The sequence below is a fragment of the Rousettus aegyptiacus genome, unplaced genomic scaffold, assembly GCF_014176215.1.
Source record: "Rousettus aegyptiacus isolate mRouAeg1 unplaced genomic scaffold, mRouAeg1.p scaffold_m13_p_5, whole genome shotgun sequence".
Taxonomy (NCBI): Eukaryota; Metazoa; Chordata; class Mammalia; order Chiroptera; family Pteropodidae; genus Rousettus; species Rousettus aegyptiacus.
Window position 1 is genome coordinate 69,118,368 of NW_023416308.1, and position 25,171 is coordinate 69,143,538.

A 25,171-nucleotide genomic window follows, 5' to 3' on the forward strand; every position below is an offset into this window, starting at 1 on the left:
TAAAATGTAAAATATATCATCCTGGAGGTCTTCTCAGCAGCTAGAAAAAATACTTAGAAAAGCTGTTTTATGAAGACTTTGAGAATCCCTGATTTCTCCTCATTTCCTACTTCTTCCCATTAAAACATGGATCTTTAACATACATATAGTTTTAACAAATATGTTAATCATCAAGTCTTATGAACTCAATTCTTAATATTTGGCTGTTGGTTTTAAGCATAGGCTCTCAGTAATATCTGAATACACCAGTATATGAAATCTAAGCATCAGCTTCAATGCGAATATAATACTTTTATTTTAAATGTTAATATGAAAATATTAACAGTACACTGTACCATGTCTTATGTGATTATGTTTTTTTCCTTAATAAAAATCTGTTAGAAATATAAACCCATAATGACTTTAGTGCAATTAGCGGAAAACATTCTATAGAAAGACAATTGTATGAAAACTTCAATTAATGTTTAATAGGAGGCATAGGGAACAGGAATCTAAACAAAATATTTTAAATAAAGTTGCATCTCTCTTTTAAAAATTGAGATATAATTCAAACACCATACAAATCTGTGTCCAGTATTCACCATTGCATCTTCATGGTAGAAAACTTTGCCACAAGCATTTTTGCTGTATAATTAATTGCCCATAAGGGAATTTGGCTATAAAAAAGATAAAATAACTGGTTAACAGTGTTTTCGTTGGGTTTTTTGTTGGTTTGTTTTCCTTTCTCATTGACAAATCAGCTACTGTAAAAACAATAAATAGTAGATTGACAGTTTGATTTTTTTATTTGTTTAGTTTCATTTCTTCATTGACGAATCAACTGCCTTTGGCAGACAATGTATTTAAACTTGTCAGTTTGGTTTCACTTCCCCATTGATGAAGTTCTCTTAGTTACTTCTATTTTCGCAGTATATATAAACTTAGCTAACCCTTATAATGGTGTATACAGTGACAATTAAAGATGCCTACAGTGAAAGTACCTAAAAGCATACAATTCTGTCCTTGAAAGTGTACAGTTCAATGTTTTTTAGTATTTTCAGAGTTTTAACTGTCTAACTCCACAACTATCATCCCCGAAAAAAATTCTGTACTCGTGAGCGGTCACTCCCTTCCCTTCTCCCCCAGCATCTGGCAAACACTGATTTATTTTCTGTCTCTACAAATTTGCCTACCCTGGACATTTCATATAAATAGAATTATACAATATGTGGTCTTTTGTGTCTGACTTTCACTTAGCATAATGTTTTCAAGTTTAATATATATTTCATATTGTAGCATGAATCAATACATTCTTTTTATGGCTAATACTATTCCATTATGTGTATGTACCATTTTCCCATTCATCAGTTAATGGATATTTTGGGTTGTTCCTATTTTTGGCTAATATAAATAATGCTGCTATGAACATTTGTGTACAAGTTTTGTGTGTGGGCATATGTTTTTGCATTTCTCTTAAAAGCAGTTAGTCTAGCAAATCAAGTCATTTGTGTTTATTGAAGCAGAACTTCTTAAATTTCTGCTTAGAGGAGTGCAACTTCTAATATTAGATCAATTGGTCAATTAAGAGACCCCTGAATAATGGCTAACTCCCCGATATGTCCATAACATTTTTCTATGAGCGTATCATTTAGATATGATAATCGATTTCATGGACTGCTTTGGTCTTACAGAAATTGAATTATCATATACAGAATTTCTAAAGTCCTCTGCATTGTTTTTAAAGGACAGCTATGAATCATGCTTGAGAGAAGTACTCATTCAATCTTCTAGGAGTCAATGAATGAGCATTTTTAATATACAATTTTCTCTATATATTGACTGTATTTTAAAGTTTGGATTTTCCTTCTTGAAAAAAAAATCGTCAAATAGAAAAACCACCTGACTGTTCATTGTAGCTTGTTTATTATTAAGAAATAACTCATACTGAGAGTAAAAGTAAAAAGAATGTATTTTGTGTGCAAAGGATGAATGTATCGATAACTTTATTTGTAACAGAGTTTTTTAAAAAGATGAATGGAAATTGCTTTCCCATGTACTTGTATATAAATAAACATTTCCTGTTGCCCACATTTGGAGGATATGTTATCAAAGTATGTAAAGCAAGTAAGCTTTAAGTACTGTGTTTCAGCATGACATGTAAGGTGTTCTGGATTTGGGCATCTGGAGACCTGAATTTGTTGATTCTCTAATTGGCTAACCTTGACAAGTCATTTAACATTTTGTACCATGGATTTCTTCTCTGTAAAATGGATTTCTCCTAGGTTGATTAATCTTTAAGGTCTCTAATTATAATACTAAACAAGAGTGCTATATTCAGAATATGAGAATATGTGCTAATTGTTTCTAATGGCTAGAAAGACGCTTTATTTTGATGATATATTAGAAGGAGTATTACACTGAGAACCAGGAGTCCATAAGTTCTAGTCTCAGCTCTGACACTTTGGAGCTCTGGGATACTAGATATCTTTACGGTCCCTTCTAGCTAAACCACATTATGTGGTTCTATATTCTTTAGCGATATCAAGATATTATCTTTCATAATTAAGAATGAGACTACTCATCACTAGTGAGGCATTCATTCCTCTATTTACTCATTCATTTATTCATCGTTTATTGAACAGCATATACTGTTCAGCCGGTACAAGAATCAGCTTTAAATGTCCCCCACCTCCACTTCAGGAGTTATGGATTTTCACCTTTTTTTTTTTTTTTGAAATTCATCCCCACCCCAATTCTTACCTCTCATCCTCTGTCTTGGGCCATGAATTTAAGGGATGAATGTCTTAAATTAAGAGCGAATACAGTGGGTCATGGAACATGGCGTGCAAACAGAATGACAAAGAGATTAAACTTTGGGGTCCCTGGCATGAGATTTTTTTAGACATAGGCAATCCATAGACTTATTTGACATTTTCATTTAGCATATATAAAGTATTGGGCTTTGCAAAATCACTTACTGTATTTTTATGTTATTGTCTAATAACAACTTATCTGCAGTTGGTATGAAAGTCTTTTACTATTTTAGCACCTTCGTTAAAAGGATGTGTTTGCAGAAATTTCTATTCTGAATTTACACATGCTGTGGTTTTAAGTGTTCTATTATTAATATTAATTTGAACCATATGAACTGTGTTTTTTATGTCTAAACTGGTCAGATATTGGCAATTTTGTATAATTCTAATATGATATAGTAAGTCATAAGCAGCAAAGATTGGGAGGTAAATACCACTATCCAGAGAAGAAACTTAGACTCTTACATGTTTTCATTCTATTTGTTTAGTTTTTTGCTGCTTAGGGAATTTGGAAACGTTATCTCACCTTGCACACTGGTTTTTCCATTAGTTAAATAGGGGAAATTGCAAACTTGAATTTTAAAATGCTTATTCATGTACAAAACATTACAGATCACAGAAATTAAAGTATAAATGTGGTTTATTCCCCAAATAGCTAAATGTTTAGATCACTGTAATTCTCATTTGGGTGATGTAATGCTTTAAAAACACAATTCCTTGGCAAGTTGAAAATCGGTGTTTTGAAAAACCTTTAGGATCACTACCATTAGTTGACTCAATTTTTCCACATCTGCTAACCACAGACAATGCCTGGTATATGCTATCTATATATACCTCCAAATACATCTGCAGCTGAAAGATGAAAACATGAGCTATATTTAAACCACAATCATATGCCTATGCTTTGGGCCGGGTGCTCACCTCTGAATATTTCAAGAACCGAAATATCTTATTTCCATTACTTGCAGGAATACACATGTTAGTAACATAAGATGTCCTATCTACATTTTCAGACCTGGGATTTATTCAGGCTTCCCAGAGAATAGTTTTATTTTTCATATCTAGGTAAAAATAAGCTTGAAGAAACAAACTAGTCTTTCTGACTTTGATCTTAGAGATGACACCCTAAGAACAACTGTATGTGGCCTATTATTCTGCAAAGGTTATTTATGCTCAGAAAGGGCAAGGGAACTCTCTCCGACCTCTTTTACAAGGGCACTAATCGCATTTATGAATGCTTTGCCCTCATGGCCAAATCACCTCCAAAAGGTGCCACTTCCAAATAGCATCATTTTGGGGATTAGGTTTCAATATATGAATTTGGACATGGAGGGGAGACACAAACATTAAGTCAATAGTAAATGGTATCTAGTTAATTGGGCTGATTGGCTACTCAGAGTTACAGGTTTAATATCAGAGGAACCATATCTGGTTCCCCTTTGCAATATAAGAAAGAAATACCTAAAGATCAAGGAGCATTAACACATTGTCAATGGCATTTATTGCCTTTAGGTAATTTAATATCCATTCAGCTTATTCTAATTAATATTTATTCAAATGTTTTCAATTAACCCCTTAATCTGGTACTAGCCAAACTGTAAGACCAGAGACAAGTAATCTGGCTAAGACCTGCTGAATTATGACTATCTTATCAAACACATGTACCTTAAATTTAGATCTTCAAAGAGTGGAAAAATGCTTCTCTAGCCACTGCTGATTTTGGGTCTGTTCTAGTGATCTTGGATAATACCTATTTTTATAATGCTTTGGTTGGTTGATTTTGTAACTGCAGATGCTTCTGAACTTAAGATGACATTACACTCCAATAAACTCATGGTAAATTGAAAATCTGATAAGCTGAAAACACATTTAACACACCTAATCTATCAAACGTCATAGTTTAGCCTCACTTACCTTAACCATGCTCAGAACACTTACATTAGCGTGTAATTTATTGAATACAGTATCTAGGAAATGCTGGCAACATAGTGTACTATGGAGTATTGGCTATTTACGCCTTGTGATTGTGTGGCTGACAGGAAGCTGTAGCTTGCTGCTGCTGCTCAGCCTCATGAGAGAGTATCTTACCGCATATCACTAGCCTAGGAAAAGATCAAAATTCAAAATTTGAAGTACGGTTTCTACTGTAGGTGTACTGCTTTCATACAATTGTAAAGTCGAAAACTCGTAAGTCAAAACATCGGAAGTCAGGGACTGTGCATATTTGGATAAATGGAGTGTGCATGTTGTAATTCCTAGGGTAAAAGCAAAAAGAAACAGCACTTAACTTCCAAACCTAGGAGAAAGAAAAATAAAAATAAAAATAAATCAAGGGGTAAAAAGGAGAAAAGAAATATTGAATAGGTAAGATAAATAGGAAGTATGAAATATGATAAATCCAAATATGCTTTTGTTATTACATTAATTGTCAATGGACTAAATTTTTCAGTTAGAGCACAAAGTCTGTCAAACTGGACAACAAAATAAAACCCAACTATATGAGGCTTACATGAAGCACATCTAAGATATAAAGATACAGGTAGACTGAAAAACAAATACAAAAACAAAAACTTCTTGCAAATACTAACCAAGACAAAGGTATTGTGGCACAGCAATAACAATGAAAGAGAAAAAGCATTAATAGTGATGAAATGGGACTTTCACAATGGTCTTTTCAGTCCATTAGGAAGATACAAGAGGATTGAATTTGTACCTAATATAGCCTCAAAATAAAATAAAAATTGATGGAAATAAAAGGAGAAATACATACATTCAGAATCCCATGGGGAGATTTTAAATTCTATTTCACTAATTAATAGGAAAAATCAGTACAGATATAATTTGAGCAATGTGGTTAACATTATCTAATATACACAAAATTCTGTGCCCAATAACTGCAGAACACATTTTCAAGCACACGTGGAGCATTTACAAAAACTAACTATATAGATTAGGCCACTAAGTCTCAACAAATTTCAAAGGATTGAATTAATATAGAATAAGTTTTATTACCACAGCAAATTTAGGTAGAAATCGTTCACCAAGAGATGACTAGAAAGTCTTTTATTATTGGAAATTAAAAAATATTTGTAAAAAACTCATAAGGAGCCACGTGGAAATTACAAAACATTCTGAACTGAACAACAGAAAGACTAAAATAGAGGTTTGGTTTCAGGAGAAACTCTAGATAGAAAACAGACTTCAAATTAAACAGTTTATGGGCGGTAGCTATAGAGTGAATGAATTAAACCAAAGAGTATATGTAAAAGGCTGATAATAGAACACTCAGAGGCACCATCTTTTAAAAGGCAGGCAAATAAGAAGGCAATCAAGGACAATATGGAGTGAGATCAAACAGCACCTCTGAAACTGAAGTAAGCAGAGACCCTGCCCCATGTCTCATAATTCAGGGAGACTCGTGTTCAGTGAGACTTCCTCAAGATTTTCTAAATCTCCCTCCAGTTCTTAGGACTAAGCAAGCCACCCTGAGCCTGGATTCGGTCCCATGTGGGACCTGGTTGCCAGAAGTTATGTCTCCTGAAATTTTCCAAGTCTCACTTTGGTCCCTGGAAGGTGCTATTTCTTTCCTTTGATGCTTGGAGTGGATTGAATGCCTTGATGAACTTTGAGTCTTGTGCCTATAGAATTGCCCTGGGTCTGAAGAGTGGACCATTCTCACTAGCTGAAGCAATATTTCTTTCACACAATAGTGAGATTATAAATTAGGCTGCCAGATGGTGCTGACTTGCTTTTAGGTGTCTAATATTGGACACAGGATAAATTCAAGGTTCTGGGCTACCAAAGGTCGCCATGGACTCTAGAGATTATGTTGTGTGTAGGGTTGGGGGGACACTGTGCATTGGCTCTCACTGGTCTTTGTCCCATCTACAGTGATGCCCCTGGTCTGTAGACACCCCAGGTTTGTGAGGGTGGTAGCAGGGTTGTTTACCTCTGGCCATTGGCACCAGGAAGGTCACCCTAACCCTCTCTGCAGATTCTGTACTTTGTGTTGGGCCAGGCCTATCTCATTTGAGGTCTTAGAAGAATGCTGGTCCACAAAGCCAATTGGCCATTTTAATCAATGTCCTCTTGTTTACAACTAATAGTGACTTTGTTCTCTCCAAGATTCAGCTTAAGACATGCTGAAGAAGGAACTGTAATTTGTGCTCCACCCATGGCCCACTTGCCTGTTCTTCTTGTGTGTGGCCAGGATTGCAGTAATAACAGCCTAAAACATTCAGGAATACGTCTTCTATGTTTATGCTACAAAAGCTCAAATGGTAAATATAATAATATGACCAGAAAATGAATTATTATTCACATTTTCCTGCATATTCTGGGCAAGACTTGCATTTTTGGTAATCAGTGACGCACAGTAACAACCTGGAAGCCAGTATTCAGTGGCACAATGGATGCAGCATCACGAGTAGTGATGTAACCAGCATTAAATAAATGGTATTAGGGAACTCTAGAGGTAAGATCTATATATAGTTCAATACAAACAGGTTTTTAAGAGTCATAGAATTATGAGTAATAACAGCATTACTACTGTTATTTCAGTGGGAGATATGAAATTAGCCAGAAACTGGACATTTGACAATACAGAACATGAAGAAACTATTTCCTAGGTTTGAGGAAGAGATGGTGCCTGTATACTATAAAAAATCTTTATATGCTCTGGACATAAACATGCATTTTTCCTATCCATTATTCTGAATCTTCATTGACAAATCATTTTACCTTACATGGGCCCATGAATTTTATAATACTTTTTTTTATAATAAATTTTAAGTCAAATTGTTTATATAGATGAAGGCTCTGCAAAAAAATATTTGTCCTGCAGGCAACCCTGATCAAAGCAGAGCAGAAACTAAGAAACTAGAAACCATGAGAATGGTTATCTTGAACATAGAGGAAGTGTAAACATAAAATAAGGAATGAGGAATCCATTGGATTCGAGGGTTAGAAAACCACTGACACTATAGCCACCAAAGTTGGGGGAGAGAGAATAGATTGCAGCAGGTTGAACAGTGAACGGCATTAAAGTTGACAGTGACTATTTTTTAAAGGAACCTGGCAAAGGATGAGAGTAGCCAGCAGGGAAGTAGCAAGGAGTATTACATGGAATATCGAAAATAAGTGTACAGCATCTGTATCAACCACTTAGAGTCAATCATTTGGAACATTTTATCTTCTGCATATATATTTGCTTTCAATATTTATCTCTATCATCTATCTAATCATCTTTCTATCTAATCTGTATCATGTTTTGCTGAGCCACTTGAATGTAAGCTGCAGAAAGACCATTTCATCTCTAAATACTTCAACAGAAATTTCCTTAAAATACTGTCTTCTACATAATTACAATATCATTATCAAACCAAAGACAAATAACAGTAGGTCTCCAATATCGATGGGTTGGTAGTATGTAGAGAATGAAGATTTTGGATAGTTGCTGTGAGGAATGGCTAAAGGAGCTGACCAGAGATACGTAAAAGATTTTGCAGGGTGCAGCTGAGGTGCTGCTAAGGATCTGAGTATCTGGAAAGTACTCTTCATTTTTGCTCCTATTAACACCTCAAGCTTATCTGCTATCATAGAACTTACGAGATACTAATTATTTATTAGACCATGAATTTCTTGAGGGAAAGGGCTTGGCTTTCATCTTTGAATCCCCAGAACCTAGCACAGTGTCTGGCATGTAGTAAGTACATAGTGAATACTTATTAAATAAAATAGTGAGCTTCACATTTAACTCTAAACAGTAAAGTTTTTAAAATAAATTTATTTAAATTAGTTTCAAGTATACAGTACATTAGACATCTATAATGTTCATAAAATGATCCCCTCAATTGCTCTCTCCCTCCCCTGGCCCTCCACTTAGCCATCATATTAATGCTGATTGCATTCCCTCTGCCGTGCTCCCTATCCCCGTGCCCAACTATCAACTACTAATTTGTACTTCTTCAACCCTTCACCCTATTCTCTCAGCCTCACAACCCCCCTCCCCACTGTCCATCACCAAATTGTCCACATTTGTGAGTCTGTTTTTGATTAGTTTCTTTTCCTTAGATACTGCATATAAGTGAAATCACATGGTATTTATCTTTCTCTGACTTATTTCACTCAGCATAATAACCTCTAGGTCCATCCATGTCGTTGCAGATGGTAGGATTTCATTTTTTTAATGGCTGAGTAATATTCCACTGTATAAATGAACTATAATTTCTTTATCCCATCATCTAAACAGTAAGTTTTTATTGACCTTTCTTCTTATCCCCAGATGCTGCTGGGTTAACTGTTTCTCTATCATGACCCCATAACAACATAAACTTTTATAACTCTCATTAAAAACCTCTTTCATTGAATTTGCTGCATTGTAGTCAAATTGTCTGTTATATGTCTGTCTTACCCAGTAGACTACAATCGTTTGATACAGTGGGCATTTTCTGAGCTATAACGGACAATTAAGAAAGACTTTAAGTTGTAGTCTGCAAAAACTTTATTACTAAATGTATATGTATTTTTAACAAATACTTTTAACAAGCAAAATTAACAATTATTACTAAAGTAGAATGAATAATATAGAATAAAGTGTCAAATTATCTGAATCAGAGTATTCTGGATAAAACACTCAGAAAAACAATGGCTTTACAAACATTTAAAAAAGCACAATAGCACCTCTTTTCTATTTTTCTCTTTAAGTGTTCAAAACGGTAAGAATGCTTTTCATGCCGGTGGAGGCAAAAGTTTCTGAACAGACTTACCCTTAAAAGTTCAGCAATGGGGTTCAGGTGACTTTTTGTGAAAATAATTCAGGAGACCATGCACTTTCCATTTCAGGCACTGAAGGTGGCCAATTTTCTGAAAACGTAAGGCAACATTTGACTTCTGAACAAGAACCAAGTCCTAAAACTGGCTCTTTGGAAATCCAGCCTGAACTTGTACTGTTACAGTTAGGAGTTTTCTGTTTTGTAACTACTGCTGTAAGCATATTTTTAAAATTTGACTTCTTAATTAAACGTTTATCAGTTCCTTGTTTGACATATTTTAGTTTCTTTCTCGGTAATTCTTTTTGATCAGGTGAATTACAGGCAGCAGGGCATTTCCTTAGACCCATGGCTTGGGATACAAGCACATCTGAAAGATATACTTTTTTTGTGGTAGGAGGGACCCATTCATCAATGTCAGATGCAAGGCACTTGGCAACAGGACAGTTGTTGAAAACTTCTGGTTGTGTAATACCAGATATAACAGGGCTTCTGGATTTCTGGCAGGGTGTTTTTATATTTATATTTTTTGAACAGCTGGGGATGGCTTGCTGTGCCTCATTTTCAAAGGAAATCCTTGTTTTTTTATAGTTACCATCAAGATCTAAAAAGGCAGATATTTTCTGGAAAGCCCCTTTCATCCTATGAATTCTTGTTTGGTGAAATCCTGCAACTGGAGTTGACTGTGAACATGGAACAAAATCTTGGCTATCTTCAAAATCATTTTCTGAATCTGACTGAAAATGAGGTGGAGAAGAGCATGTTTTTGGATACACAGAGACAGATATGTTTTGCAAGGATAATTTTTGTGAAGATGGGCTGGAGTTTTCAGAAAGCGATCTCAGTGAAAAATCGGAATCTGTATGATGATTTTTTGCCAAAGACTCTCCCCGTTGTAACACAATATCCTGTGATTCTTTGGTAATTTCTGTTGCGACGTCTATTTCTTTAGCACCATCATCAAAGAGATCAGCAGAAGCATCATAGCTACCTTCAGGACCAGCTGAATAGTTCTGTGTTAAAGTATTATTAATATGTCCATAAGGAATTTCTTTCAATGTATCTGTACTTTTATTTGGACTACTATTGCAAACCGCTTCTAAAGGATATGTAAGTTTCCTGCAAATTGTAAAACTGTCATCTTGGTTCTTAGGCCACTTACTATGTTGTTTATTTTCTAAGTTGCAAAGGTCAGAAAAATCATTATACCTCCTAGTACAAAAAGCTGTCAGTTTTTTACTCATTTCTGAAAGTGATTTTTCTCCACATCCATTAAAATACTTGACATTGAGACAAGAATGGTCACTCTCTGAAGTACTGCACTTAAGTGAAATATCAGCTGTATGTGGTAGAATTCTGGTAGACTTCCTAAGAGTAGCTGGTTTTCCTAGACCTCTTGAAGATGGAAACAGAGCTGACAAATAAGTGTCTGGCAGAAAATATTCAGAAATATCTCTTCCATTCCTACTTTTAGAGACAGCCTCTGCTGTATTACCTGATTGTGACTCATTTTGAACACGAGGAGTCAAATTTGCTTCACAGTTGGAAAGGAAGTTATCTTTTTCAGAGTTTGCTTTGACTGTTGCTTGTGATGATCTTAAAGATATAGGTGGTGTAGGCAAAGCTCCAGTAGTTTTCTGGGGAGTCACACATAACTTGCTGTGGTCTGCATGTAATTTATCAATGTCACTATCTCGATGATGTTTTCTACTACTGGCATCTGTCTGGGTTATAGCAATTTCACTTTCAATAACTGCCAGAAACTTGTTTAAACTTTCAGAGAATGGCAGTTCATCCCAAATCTCGGGGTCACAATCCTGGGAACCACCAGCTATCTCTTCGAGTCTGAGTGATGACGGTGGACATGTAGATCTCTCCTGAAGGCTTAAGAGGGTAGCTACATCATGACACTGGTGACGTGTTAACTCACACTGGGAATACCTGTTTTTAATTTCCACTGGACTGTGGAAGGATTTTGTATTACTTGGCTCAAGGGGCTCTTGCATTTTCAAAGGGAATAAATTAGAGCTAGTAACTCCAATTTCATGACTGCTGTGAACTGCACTTGGCTGATTAGCTTGTAAGCCAAGTTCTTTGCCCAACTTTTGTGCTGTACTCTTTTTATCCATATATGAAATAAGACTCCATGGACCCTGAATGGCATCATGGGAGCTATTGGAACCAGTGGCCTCTGCAAAGGAGATACACTTTCTGTTCTGATGAAGAGTATCAATGGCTTTGCTTTGTTCTGAAGCTGAAAAATTATCATCATCTGCTGGTTGTGAAACAATGGAAGTGAGTTCAAGTGATGGCTGCCAGAACCTTAAAAAATTCTCTCTGCTGTGAGCCTCAAAAAAACTAGAACTGCTGTCAGGATCATATATGTTGCTGAGATCACTGCTGGAGGGTTCTAAAGCAAGTAAGTGACTATTAGGTGTCTGGGAGCCACGGTGAAGTTTCCTAAAGTCGGTGAGCCGCAAGAGCTGATGGAAATAGTCAATGACAGTGGAGCCTGCAACACGTGGGTCTGGTAGAACAATTTGGCAGGCTACTAGTGCTTTAACTTCTTTCTTGTGGTCAGGGCAATGCTGTAAGAAGTTACTGGAATCTGAACTTTGCCCATGTTGGTTTTCAAAATTCTGCAAAAGAAGTAAATAAATTTAAATGAGAATAAAATTTTCTTCCTTTGACCCGAATGTGAAACAGGTTTAAAAGGTTGAAACAGATACAATTATAACCCCACCCCCATAATCTCAATTCCTCTAGTGTTATACGCAAAGTAGTGTTTACTGCTCTCAAATAAGAGCAGTAAACCTTGGAATAAAGAGACTTGTCTCCAAATCCTGGTTCTAATATTTACCAGTGTTGTATCTTTGGACAATTTATTTAACCTCTCTGAGCCTTGCTTTTCTCATTGATAAAATAAAGATAAAAATGCAGGATTATTGTATTTGCAATAACACATGGAAAACTGTGGTGCTTAGCAAACAGGAGTTGCTCAATAAATGGTAGCTGCTATTATATTTCTCATTAACTTCCACAAACTTTGTGTGTCTAAGGGAATGTTCTTATCTGTTTAAGAAAAAAAAAGAAGATAAAGAACTGTCTAAGATTTTAACAAAGAAAAGCTCTGTAGCTCCTAGCTTCACTTTTGCTTTGAGTTTTTCTCACTGTTTGGTTGTAAAGTGATCTATAACTGTTTTTAAAACCCTGATTCCAATATGGACAAAATTTCCATTTGTTCTCTTTAGCATAGATGAGACAGAGAATGATTTACTCCTTCATAGTCAATACATTCTTTTTAACTTGTATAGTCACTTTTATAATTATTTAAGACCATCCTTCCAAACCTAGTCTTAGAGTTATCAATATGCAGATACTTTGCCTTCAAAGTTTCCTCCTTCTCTTTTTACAGATGATAGAATAAAAAGTGAAAAAGTTGAAGAAAGTTTTACTACATAATTTGAACAAAGTTTGGAAGGTAAAATAAATACTAAACATCAAAACAAATATCTAACACATCTGAATTTATAATAAATTTAAAATTTTAAAGCCCCAAAAGCATCTGAACTAGGCTTTTCTGACTTTTGAAAGCAGAAGTTGTCAGTGTTTTATTAAATTGGCTATAGCCTATTTTTAAAGTGCTTCTACAGGTTCTCACATTTATGACTCCGAAAACTATTTAGAGAATTCAAGTCATTTCATTATAATGGAAATGTTAACAGAATATGAAAAAGAAAGCTAGTCTCAATTACCGTCACTCCAAAAATGAAGCTCTGTCCAATAAAGCAAGTTTCAACTGCTTTAGCTAACAGGTTCTGAGTAGCATCACTGCCCAGTGTTTCTGGGATTTCATTAGGATCTTCAACGTATCTTGATTAGAAAGAAAATAATACAATGTGAAGAGATAAGCTTTAAAATTTTAACTTGCCATAAAGTCAGAAGATACAAATTATTAGTTTGAAAATGCAGCATGAACCCTTTTGAGTTACATATATATATAAAAAAGTGACTTTAAGAGCCAAGCATTTTGTTCCCTCTGGTTTTCCTTAGGCTAGAAAGATGAAAACAACTGATCAAGGAAGTGTGAAAAAGTAGATGCCTGCCTAGTAATCAGACCCAGCAATTATTCTAAAACTGGTAGTGGGAATAGTGGTGAAATCTCTTGTCCTTCTTCTCAAAGCAGAGGGAAGCCTTTCCTCTTCCCTGGCAATCCTAACTATGGTCTCTTGCCTCTTTCTTCAAATAAGTTTGCTCTCAACTCTAAGGAGACAGAGATTTCTTCTGTCAAGTGATTAGGGGAAGAGGATAGAAGACAAGTTGATAAAAATGTTTCAATTGCTTATATATATCCTAGCATTCTCAGGACATCAGGTCAAAATATACAGGTGAAGCTGCAGTACAAGTGAGAGAAATGACTAAATTTCAATTTCTGATATGCAAATATACCCACGAATGGCTTCTTCTGCCAAAAGGGACCTTAACCGCTTGAGCCAACCTCAATGAGGATAATCCTTCATTTTGAAACCATTTTACTTATACTATAGTTCTCTAACTTGGATTAGGGTTTTGTAATTTAATATTCTAATCGCAGTTTAATTGTCCTGAATAAAAGGAGCTTGGTTTAACATCATCACAATATCTATTCAGGAAATAAACATCTTTATTTTTCTTGTTTATCTTTTAAAGAAACTGATCTGAGGTTGAGTGATATCTTTTTACTAAATGCACATTATTTTAAAAACACATATCTTCAAATTCTATTAATATGCTAAAAGAGAAGCTAGGAAAAAGAATGCTTTAAATCTTCTTACCTATGCAAATCAGTGGCTGTAAGACCAAAAAATGCATCTAAGCAGCTTCCAAATACAGTAATGTCAAATAATTTGTTTGATTCTGCAACTTTTATGGAAAGTTTGTATCTGTAACTGGCATTTTCAGCTTCACCAGTAGAGCCACATTTTGGACAATTAAACCTGGAAAAGTGATGGGGAGAAGTATAGAAATGTTCACTAATTTTTATTTTCATAAAAACAAATGAAAAACAAATCTGAAAAATTAAAAATTAAAAATATTTTGTGTACAAATGTTTCCATACAACTTATATTCTTAAACTATTTAAGATGAACCTCTTTTGAATTTCTCTGTGCATAACAGCTGCCTTTACTGATTTAAATTAAGTAGCACTAAATTTACAGAAAAGTGAAGGAAAACTGTGGGTGGGGGAGTGGGAGAGAGATGTTCTTATCGGGTAGTTAAATCATCGTTAACAAATCGAAGCATATCATAGTCTGGGGTTAGGGGGTGCAAACTAATACAATGAAGTGAGTATCACACCAACAGGAGAAATAAAAATTAATGTCTATCTTTTGTTAAGAAAATAATAATCTTGAAACATTTAATAAATATTTATACAGAGTACCCAGTTACATTTTCCTTACCATTATAACAGCTTTACTTTCTTTAATTCAGAGAAATATGCTGAGAATCTATCAGATTACAAAAAATTAGGTACAAAATATCTTACTTAACTTATTTTTAAGGCAACATATAATCATGGCCAATGACTTTTTTGTAAAAAACTGTATATCAAGTTTAACTCTACCGTCATGCATTAACTTTCTGGTCTTTGGGTAGTTATCAAATCCCTTAAACCTTTATCTCCTCATCTGTAAAATCCAGGGTTGAAGAAGGATAAAAGGAGACAAAGTAAAAGAAAATACAGTAAAGAAAATATTATTATAGATCTTGCCAAATTAATAGGGTTAGTCTGCTTATCGCTCATAATTATATTAAATATTGTAATGATTATTATCATGTCTACTGTTTCCCTTTTTAGTTGTTCGCAATATCTTATAACTCTGATATCCATCTTACAAATTCTTAATTTAGTCAACTGACCACTTAAAACATCTTATGGAAATGGTTAATCTTAGGACTTTGTTTTTCCTTTGTGTCACTAACGATATAGCTTAAAAGAGTGGCAAAATGCAAATAGAAAATGTTCAATATAGTTGTATAAATTTGGTTGCTGCCAGACAGCCACTAGGGGGAGCCTGAACTCCACGACTCCAAAGTGACTATTTTGAACAAAGGTCAATCCTTCAAGTAAGAAGTTACTGATTCAACATCATTAGATCTAATTATTATTATTATTTTTTGCTACAATGAAGATGGATCTTTGTCAATCCAATCATATAATTTTACCCAAATCTGCTAGAGTTTGTGCTATAGTTTGGCCATAGAATTAAGTAAAGGTAATTAGGGGATTAAAACCTCATTAGTACCAAGCTCTAGTGAAATGAATTCTTTTAAAATTATATTAGATTATTGAATACATATTCTTTAAAAGCTATATATTCATAATTCTATCATATCTAATATAAAGTTCTTAGCAAATCTTAAAATAATATGCATCAGCATTTTACAGTTTACAAATATTTGCAACATATATTCTTTCATAAATAAGGTTATTTATCCCCATTTACAAATGGGGCAACTAGGGTAAATTTTTGACCAAGGTGACAAAATTAGTGAATGTTACCCAAATCCAAGGCTTTGTATTCTTAGCTAGAAGTTTTTTCCTGGATGTCTTTTAAGAGCAATAATGAACTATCCTGCACAAAGATTATCAATGACAGCCTAACCAAAACTAGATCTACTAATATTAATGCATACACACTAAATAACATATACTTTTATATAACATATATGTATAAAGAAGATATTTATTTATACAGTTTCCTCTAGTCTTTTGGGAATAAGGCTGGATTGAAATAAATAAACATTAGTATGGAGTAATACAGATGAGAGCTTAAACATTAATATGCATACACGTCATCTGGGGATCTTATTAAAATGAAGATTCTGATTCAGTAAGTCTGGGTCAAGGACCAAGATTCTGCATTTCTAACAGGCTCCCAGGTGATGCCGATGTAGCTGTTCCTCAACCACACTTTGGGAAGCAAGGGTAGAAACAACACATTCAGATCCCAGCCCCTCGATTTAACTTTTAGAAGCACTCCTATTTCCAAAATGCCATTTGTTATGAAATAGCAGTTTTCAAATTTTTTTGGTCTCAGGACCTTTACTGTCTTACAAACTATAGAGAATACCAAAGAGCTTTTGTTATGTAATATCCATATTTTAAATTAAATATGAGAAATTAAATAAAAATAAGTGAGAAATGAATATTGAAAAATCTAAAAAGTATTAATTCATTAAAAATAATAGACCCATTGTATGGTTAACAAAAAGAACATTTTTATAAAAAATAAGTATGTGTTCCAAAATAAAATTAGTGAGAAGAGAGTGGCATTGTTTTACATTTTTCAGATCCCTTTAATGTTTGGTTCGATAAAAACAGATGGATTCTGATATCTCCTTTTCTGCTCAATCTGTTGTGATATTAAATGTCATGCAGTCTCTCGAAAACTCCACTATGCATTCAAAGAGAATGTGACTGAAAGTGGAAATAATGCCTTGGAATTATTATGAAAATAGTTTTGATTTCAAAAAGCCTCTGAATGGATTTGTCTAAAATAATATTGGTAATATGCTACTTTCTTTGTTTGATACCAGTTAAAATAGCAATTTCATTTGTTTATTTTTCTAGGTTACTGTACTTACATATATATCCTAGAAGTAGAATTGATGAGATTAGTGATTCTTAGTGTTCTCTTGAAAATCTGATGAAAACAATAGACTCACTCTCCCAGAAAAATGTGCATATAACCAGAACACAGTTTATATACTTTGGAGACACCTATCGCCTAACCTGTAGACCCCAGGTTAAGAATCTCAACTAGATGATTATACAATGTCCCTTCCAAATTTATAGTTTATTAATATTTACTGGGGTGAGAGGCAAATCTTTAATTGAATGTACACAATGTAATGAAAAATATTTTTGAAAAATGTGTCTTTAATGCTTTATATACCGCTTCCTTCCAAAAGGAGGAAACTATAATCTAAGTGTTTAAAATTGATTTGACTTAAGTAAATGTCACAAACTTTTTGGGTGGTGGGCAGGGGAGAGGATAGGTAGATAGTCTCTGAGCTATGATTCATACTTTAAGACAAGAGAGAAAAGTTCTTAGTGTGACGAACAGATTTCTAGACTATGGGTCCCATTAAGTCACCTAGAAGAGCAATTTGGGCTGGGTAGATAGCTTATTTGGATAAATAAGTCCCCTCCTTGGCTCAATTTTTGGAAGAGTACACACACACACACACACACACACACACACACACACAAAATCATATACATATAAAGTTAATTTGGTCCTTCATGTGAAAAAATTATTTTATTCACACATATATGTACATATATAGGAATACATACACATATGTAAATATGACAATCTTCTTATATGAAGGACCAAACTTTCTGTATATGTATTTTTTACATTTGTATTTCTACATCTTTATCTATATCATGGAACCTATTCAAATGAAATCTTGGAACCCTAATACAAGGATAAGAATGGAGCTCTTGTTGAAACTAAAGTGGAAACCCCAGAGCCCATCCTAACTGTCAGCATGATCCACTTTTCTTTCTCTAATCCCAATTTCCTCTAGAAGCATGGAACCCTAAGGCTCTGCAGAATGTAATCTGAAAACCACCACTGCTCTAAATCTTAGAGGTTAAAAAAAAGAAAAAAGTTAACCCCATAAAACATAAAACATCTGTTATGGTGTTGTCATTAAGGATTTGGGGTTTGAAGAAAATCTTTAGGCAGCAGTCTTTTTGCCCCTTGGTGTCTGTAAAATCTTTTCGCAAAGGCTAGAGTATGGAATTTCTCTGTCATATACTTGCTGTGCTGTAGCAGTGAGGAAATGAAAGTGGGGAATTTCTGTTTCCTGTATTGACTTACAACTGACTTGCACTTCCTCTCTCATGTTTACAGGCTTTACTCTTACCTTTTAGAGACTAGGATTATTCGCGAGAAGCACTTTTGACATGAAGGATATATAAAACTTGAATTCTGAAGAGCAAGAACTGAGGCAAGAAGAAATTTTCTTCTTCTAATCATGTGTTCACACGGTAGCCTACAAAACAAAATATTCACTGGGGTGAGAGGCAAATCTTTAATTGTAGGTGTATACTTCCTTTCTTAGGAAAACCTCTTAACTTCCACTGCAAAGCCAATAGGAATCTTTTGTAGCATCAACATCTTGGAAAACTAATTTTCTTTTTCTGTTTAATTAAAAATATTAATAGAAAAAATAAGATTTAAAACAGAATACTTCAAACATTGTTTCTGAATAAATACTCCAACTCAGTAATTCAGGAAATCTATCATTTAGCTTCTTTCACATCGTTATAAGAAAAACTATACGGAGCTTGTTTCTACCATTAATAGGAAGGAATTTAAATGAACTTATATAATTCTTAAAAGAAACTAAATTGGTAGGAAACGGTCCTTTTTAGCTGAAAAAATAACTTTATTAGATTTCATGGTATACATTTTTACACAGCTTGAAGAAAAATATTTCAACAGAAAAAGCAAAATGTTATATGGAGAAGAGAGAGTTCAAAGTACTTAAAGATCCTTGTCTAAAATATATCAGAGAAGTAAAACAATAAAGCAACAATGTTCTACTCTTTTATACTTTCTTAGACTAGCATCTGCAAATTCTTGCAAAGTGAAAGCCCTCAGTTTAAAAATCACAAAAGAATCTTTTAAGTATAGCTCTTCATAGGATAATCAGAAATTTAGAAATGTGGTAAATGATGGAAGAGAGATTGTAAAGTGATACTAATCATGTCCATCAATCAAAATCAGATTTCTGTGAAAATAAAATCTTGTCTAAGGTAGAAAGATGGAAACTTACAAAGATGTAATATAAACAGATTTATATAAATTACTGATCTACATCATTAAAGGGAATATAAGGGAAAAAGCTAATGCTTCCTAATTCTTTGCTATTACCCTTTCTTTGGGATCCTTAAATATGTACGACTAGTAAAGTTTCACCAAAAGCAGATATGTATTCCTAGATTGGGTTTTCATCTTAGGCCACATGGCGATCTCTAAGGATAAGGTAAGAGTAGGTGATAAAGGATACAGGGGGAAGGCATAAAGGGTCGGAGAACATTGCCATTATTAATGCTACTAACCTCAAGTTCCTTGCCAACACAAGTGATGGAATATATGTCATCAAAGGCATCTTCCTTCTACATCTCCTCTAAAATCCCGTTTTGGATAGGGTGTAACATGTTGGTACACCTACCCGTGAGCTAGGAGAGATAAGAGGGCAAAGCTCCCTCCTGAAAATGCCATCTCTTACCATCTGTTTATATACCAAGTGCAAAGTTAAAAAAAAATTGTTGATCTGAACTTCAGCTATTAACTTTCTTCCCATTTTCAGCTATCATCTTTTTAAGTCAGTTCTGCAATGTACCATTAAATATAAAACACGATTTTACCAGATCACAAAATAATTTTAAATGTGTACATAGAGTGTGCACAGAGTAGTTTCATACATAGTATTTAAAACTTTAAATAAGTTTTAAACACTTAAATATTTAAATACTTAATATTTAAATATTAAATATTTAAATAAGTTTATTTAAAACTGATTTTAATCATTATTTACATTTTATCCTCATTTCCAATTTTTTATCTTAATTGTGGTCATATTTGCAAAGATTATCTTCTTTAGGGCTCTAAAATAAAATTTTACATTTTACCACAACTATATCAGCATTCACCAAAGCATATTCTTTATAACTGCTATCAAATTGAAACTTTAGGAAATGGATTAAACCTGCAAGATAACTAGGACACTATACTAAGTGTAGTGGAGGATATTTTAAAAATAAGACACTTCCTGTCCTAAAATGTTTACTGTATAATTGGGCAGACAATTTACCAATAAATGAAAAACATATAAGCAGAAATTGTTGGGGATTCATTTCTAAATTAATTGCATGAACACTAATTGTTATATTTTTAAAGGAAGTTTTGTTAAATTGTCTTATTTAAGGGTTTATTGCCCTCTAGTGGATCAGGTAAGGATGTCTAGAAAACTAAACGGCCAAAATGAAAAAGGTTAAACTATTTTTACTATTAGTGTTTCACCTGGTAAACCTCAGCAAATTGCAAAAAGACTTCCCATTCATTGTCTGGTGGACGAAAATGCAATAATATTCTTTTAGACAATTACTGTTAGTTATTCCTTTTGCTGTTTTCATAGTATTTCCTTTATGATACTTGTCATCTCTCTCTTTACTGCTTGACTTGTAGTACAGTGAATCTATGTTTGATGGATAACTGAATGAAGCCATCAGGAATGAGTAAATACTAAAGTTAGGAAAACATGATGACAGCCTTGAGAACAATTACATTTCTTTCAGTCCCATCACAGACAGCAACCCATATTCCAATTTAATAAGCTCAATATATTTATTTACTAGGTATTTATTGTGCAGCTGCTAAATATCAGATGTTAGTGATAATGGAGAAAGTAAACAAAGTCCTCCTGGTCAGTAAACTCAGTCTAATGTAAGAGACAGATATTAAACCAATAATCACACAAAGTTTAACTGAAACTGTTGTAAATTCTATAAAGGAAATGAACATAATATTAGGAGAAAATATAAGGGGATTGATGTAGTATTAGCTTGGGGGAATGGCGAAAGAGGAGGATAGTTAGGAAAATATACAACCTTTCCTTGAAAAGTATTTTCTCTCAGAGTTGTTAGATTAAAGGCAATTTTTTATTTCCTTATAAATTTAAAATATTTTCTAAAAAAATTACATTTATAATTAGAAAAAAAATTTTAATGTAGTAAAAATACTAGCTGGGAACTCAGAAAGAAAATGTAGTTCCTCTCAATCTCTCACACATTAAAGTAGAAACAAGTTGAGATGGAAACAGAGAGAAAAAGAGCAAACGTTAGGGTAGGTTGATGGGAACTAATTAGGGCCTCAGTTAGCTTTTATTCTGAAGGCTCAAGAGATTGCCTAAGTAAATGTCCAGGAATGAAGACTCTGACAGACTTACACTTATGTGGGGGTTACGTAGACACACTATAGTACATTTTTAATTTAACACTGAATACCATGGAATATTTGCTTTCTCTCTTTCTAGCCAAGCCATATGGGGAGCTAAACTATAATCAAAGATGCTTTACTATTTTACCATCACAAAGAAGGGATACATCTTAAGCCTATATTTTCTTTTGGGTATAGCTACATGTTAAGCCAAATTATAAACAAAGTTTCTTGAAGAAGGGGTGTTAGGTGAGTCAAAAATTTAATGGAATCAGGCTAATGATATAGCTGATGCATCCCCTTCACATTATATTATTTTGTCAGTGGGTCCAGATATATCTCATTGATTGCTGCCCTGCATCCCATTTTCATACTAGCCAAGTGATTCTCAAACTTTAGTGTGCATCAACAACACCTGGAGGGCTTGATAAAACACTGACTTCTGGGCCTCAACTTCAGAGCTTAATTTCTGTGCCCCCATGGATGAGGGTCTGAGAATTTGCCTGTTCTCCGGCAAGTCTTATGTTGCCCACACTTAAAAACCTAGCCACTGGGGCTGTCTGATGAACAACACGTATGATTAACGTGGTTACGGTTAAATTATAAAGCCTGTGAGCATTCAATTCAAGTCTCTTTCAGATTACTTTGTAATTCTTTGCTCTAATATCTGGTGACTTTTCAGCTTATCTCTGTCATTACCAAGTTCTTAGGAGGTATCTTAATAGTCTGAAAAACCTTGCCCAGATATGAACACACTTTTTTTCCTCCTTTGGGCTAATTAGAAAATCTAGGATTGGGCTACACTAGAAAATCTAGAACAATTCTTGTTAACTGTTTGATCATGGAGAAAAATTTAATTAAGTATTTATGTGAATTGGCATATGGAGTAATAAACAGAAGACACAGAAGTGTAAGATCCTATTTTAACAAAGTTTATAATCCAGTTGGGCTCATAATTTCTTTTGAATGCTTTATAGTTCTCAGAGTGCTTTTACAGCATCACCTAATTCTCTCAAAGAAATGAAATAACTAATTACAGTTTAAGAAACAGGTAGAATCAGGTCTGGAATTCATGTCTTCTGATGAGTAGGTGTCACCAGTTTTTCTAGTCCATTACATTGTATGGTCAAACTTCACACTTAAACTATTTGTATTTGTTTCAAGACTGTGGACAAAAGATGAAATCATTCCTTTAAAAAATTAGTGCTCAGTTCAAATGACAGATGGAAACAGAGATATAACTAACTTTTCTTCTTTTTTTCATTCCTCCCCAAACTGGTCTTGCTTTGCAAAAAAATCTCTTGTCACCTTGCTGCTCTCAGATTTCCTGTTTCATATTTTCCATGCCAAGAGGACTCAGCTATAAGAAGAGTGGCTATTTTAGTTGTTTTCTTATAATTATCTACTGGTCTCCTTCAAGGGCAAATACTTTGACTAGTTTTTCTAAAGGCAGTCATAACAAGTCCTGAGAAAATTCCAGAAAAAGAAAAAGAGAGGCAGGCAGGAGATGGAAATTAAATAAATGAAAAATAAAGAGACAAAAACCTCTCTTGTTTGGAGTAGTATTGGTGAAAAATATTTTTAAAACATTACCCAGGAAAATCTTGGTGAGTATAAAATACAGTTTGTCCACTGCATTTATGATAGCTAAAGTTCTAGTCTAGAGATGGGGAAGGGGATAGGATTACAGAGAGAAAAAAATGGCTCTTGTGTTCAAGGAATTTATAATCTATTGGCTAAGACAATGTATAATGGCCAATGAAGTGACACAAAAGTACACATATTTGCAAGGTCCAAATTTCCATATCTTACCTGCATACCTGAGAGACAACTGTATTTGAGTGTCTTATAGGCATTTCAAGGTTTAATAGGTAAATTTAATTTCCTCTGGATCCTCTTTACTTACAATTTTCTCCATTTCAGTAAATGGCACCATTCTCCAGATAGCTAGCCCAGATACCCCAGATAGCTAGGAGTCATCCTTCATTCCTGTTTCCCTCAATTCCCACATTATATCCATCAGTAAATGCTTGAGTTATTTCCATATCTAAAAACCATCATTCACTTTCACTTCCCTATATTCTGCCATCACCTTAATCCAAATCATCATTATCTGCTTATGTTCCTGCATTAGCCTCAGAACTAAGGGATCTGGTCCTTGCCCATCTCTCCAGACTCATAGCATACAACTATGTTTTCTGAATATATTCCAGCAACATTGGTCTTTTCTTAGGTTCTTGAAACTAAGATGCCAAGCTCTTTTCTGCCTCAGGGCCTCTGCAAAACCCATTCACTCTTTGTTTCACGGCTGGATCATTCTAGTCCCTTAGGTCTCAAGGGTCGACTTCTTAGAGAGGCCTTCCCAGACCAACCTAATTCAAATAGGTTTCCCTGTTATTCTTCTTAAATCCATCCATAAAAGGTTTAAGCTCCATTACGACAGGAATCTGTTAACAATTGTAATCTCAGTACCTAGCAGTTCTTGGCACAGAGGATGGAAGGACTTAAAATTATCTGCAGAATGAATAACTAACTACTGGGTGCTTTGTGACCCAATATTCCAGGGTCAGGAAAGACTTCTTGACTGAAAAGCCTTAGTAAAATGAGACCAAAGGAATGAGTAAAAATTAGCCAGGTTTGGGACAAGGTTAGAAGAGTTCTGGAGGTGAAGGAGGATATGGCATTTGCGAAATTCAAAAAGACACACTGTAGGGCTAGAGCCTAGGGCTAGAGTGGTGAATAACAAAGCTGGAGGGGTAGACAAAGGACAGACAAGGGCCCTGTAAATCCTGTTCAGGAGTTTAGACTTAAACCTGAGGGAAAACATCAGCAGCGACTGAAAGGTTTTAAATGCGGAGTTTAAAAAGCGCCTGACCAGATTTGAGCTTTATCAGCCTTGGCAATGTGGAGACTGGCTCGGAAGGTAACAAGAATGAAAGTGGGAGAACCAGCTGGGAGACTACAGTCAGAGATATGAAGCGGTCGGGGTGCTGAACCAACGCAATGGCAGCAAAAGTATGATATGACTGGCTGGATGTGAGAGAAAAGGAAGGAATCTAGAAAACTTGCAAGTTTCTGGTTTGAGCACGCCGCTCAGTTAATCACTTTTCCTTCTGGGCCATCAAAGCCCAGTTTAGAAAAGACTACTTCTCATCAGGTATTACTTTCGGCAGAGCAGCCAGCTGAATACGCATCTCTGAGCACCTCTGAAGCTGGAGTAGCACATCTTTTCCTTTCTGTATTTCCAGTTCCACCCGTGTCTAGCTCGATGGCACCGTAAATGCTCAAAAAAAGCAACAGCACTGTCTAAAATTAAAATGATTGATCTTTTCACTCCCTACCTCATGACCGGCCTTTTATGGAAGAGGTTGACTACTGGAAAAATAACAAGTGCTCTGAGTCTCATTTATAATGCCGTTAAGGATAATTCGTTCGGAGCCTCTGGCCCTTGCCCTCCCCGAGAACCGCTTCCCACAGCTCCTCACCTGAGGCAGAGGCCGGGGACCCTGCCCGGGCAACGCTCGGAAACGCAGGCCGGCCGGTCGCTGCGGCAGACCAGGCGCCCTCCAATCGAATCTCCCGCGTCCTTTTCCGCCGGAAGTGATGA

General features: G+C 34.8%; 1 protein-coding gene across 1 annotated transcript; it reads right to left on the minus strand.

Annotated features, from left to right (window-relative positions):
* Window positions 1-9,276: 9,276 nt before the first annotated feature.
* Window positions 9,277-25,163, minus strand: DDIAS (DNA damage induced apoptosis suppressor). The gene is made up of 5 exons (XM_016160327.2): window positions 25,050-25,163; window positions 18,485-18,613; window positions 14,377-14,538; window positions 13,318-13,435; window positions 9,277-12,201 (listed from the first exon to the last, which is right to left on the minus strand). Exons 2-5 carry the CDS (start codon window positions 18,595-18,597, stop codon window positions 9,583-9,585), a joined length of 3,012 nt encoding a protein of 1,003 aa, XP_016015813.2. The 5' UTR covers window positions 18,598-18,613; window positions 25,050-25,163; the 3' UTR covers window positions 9,277-9,582.
* Between the last annotated feature and the right edge of the window lie 8 nt (window positions 25,164-25,171).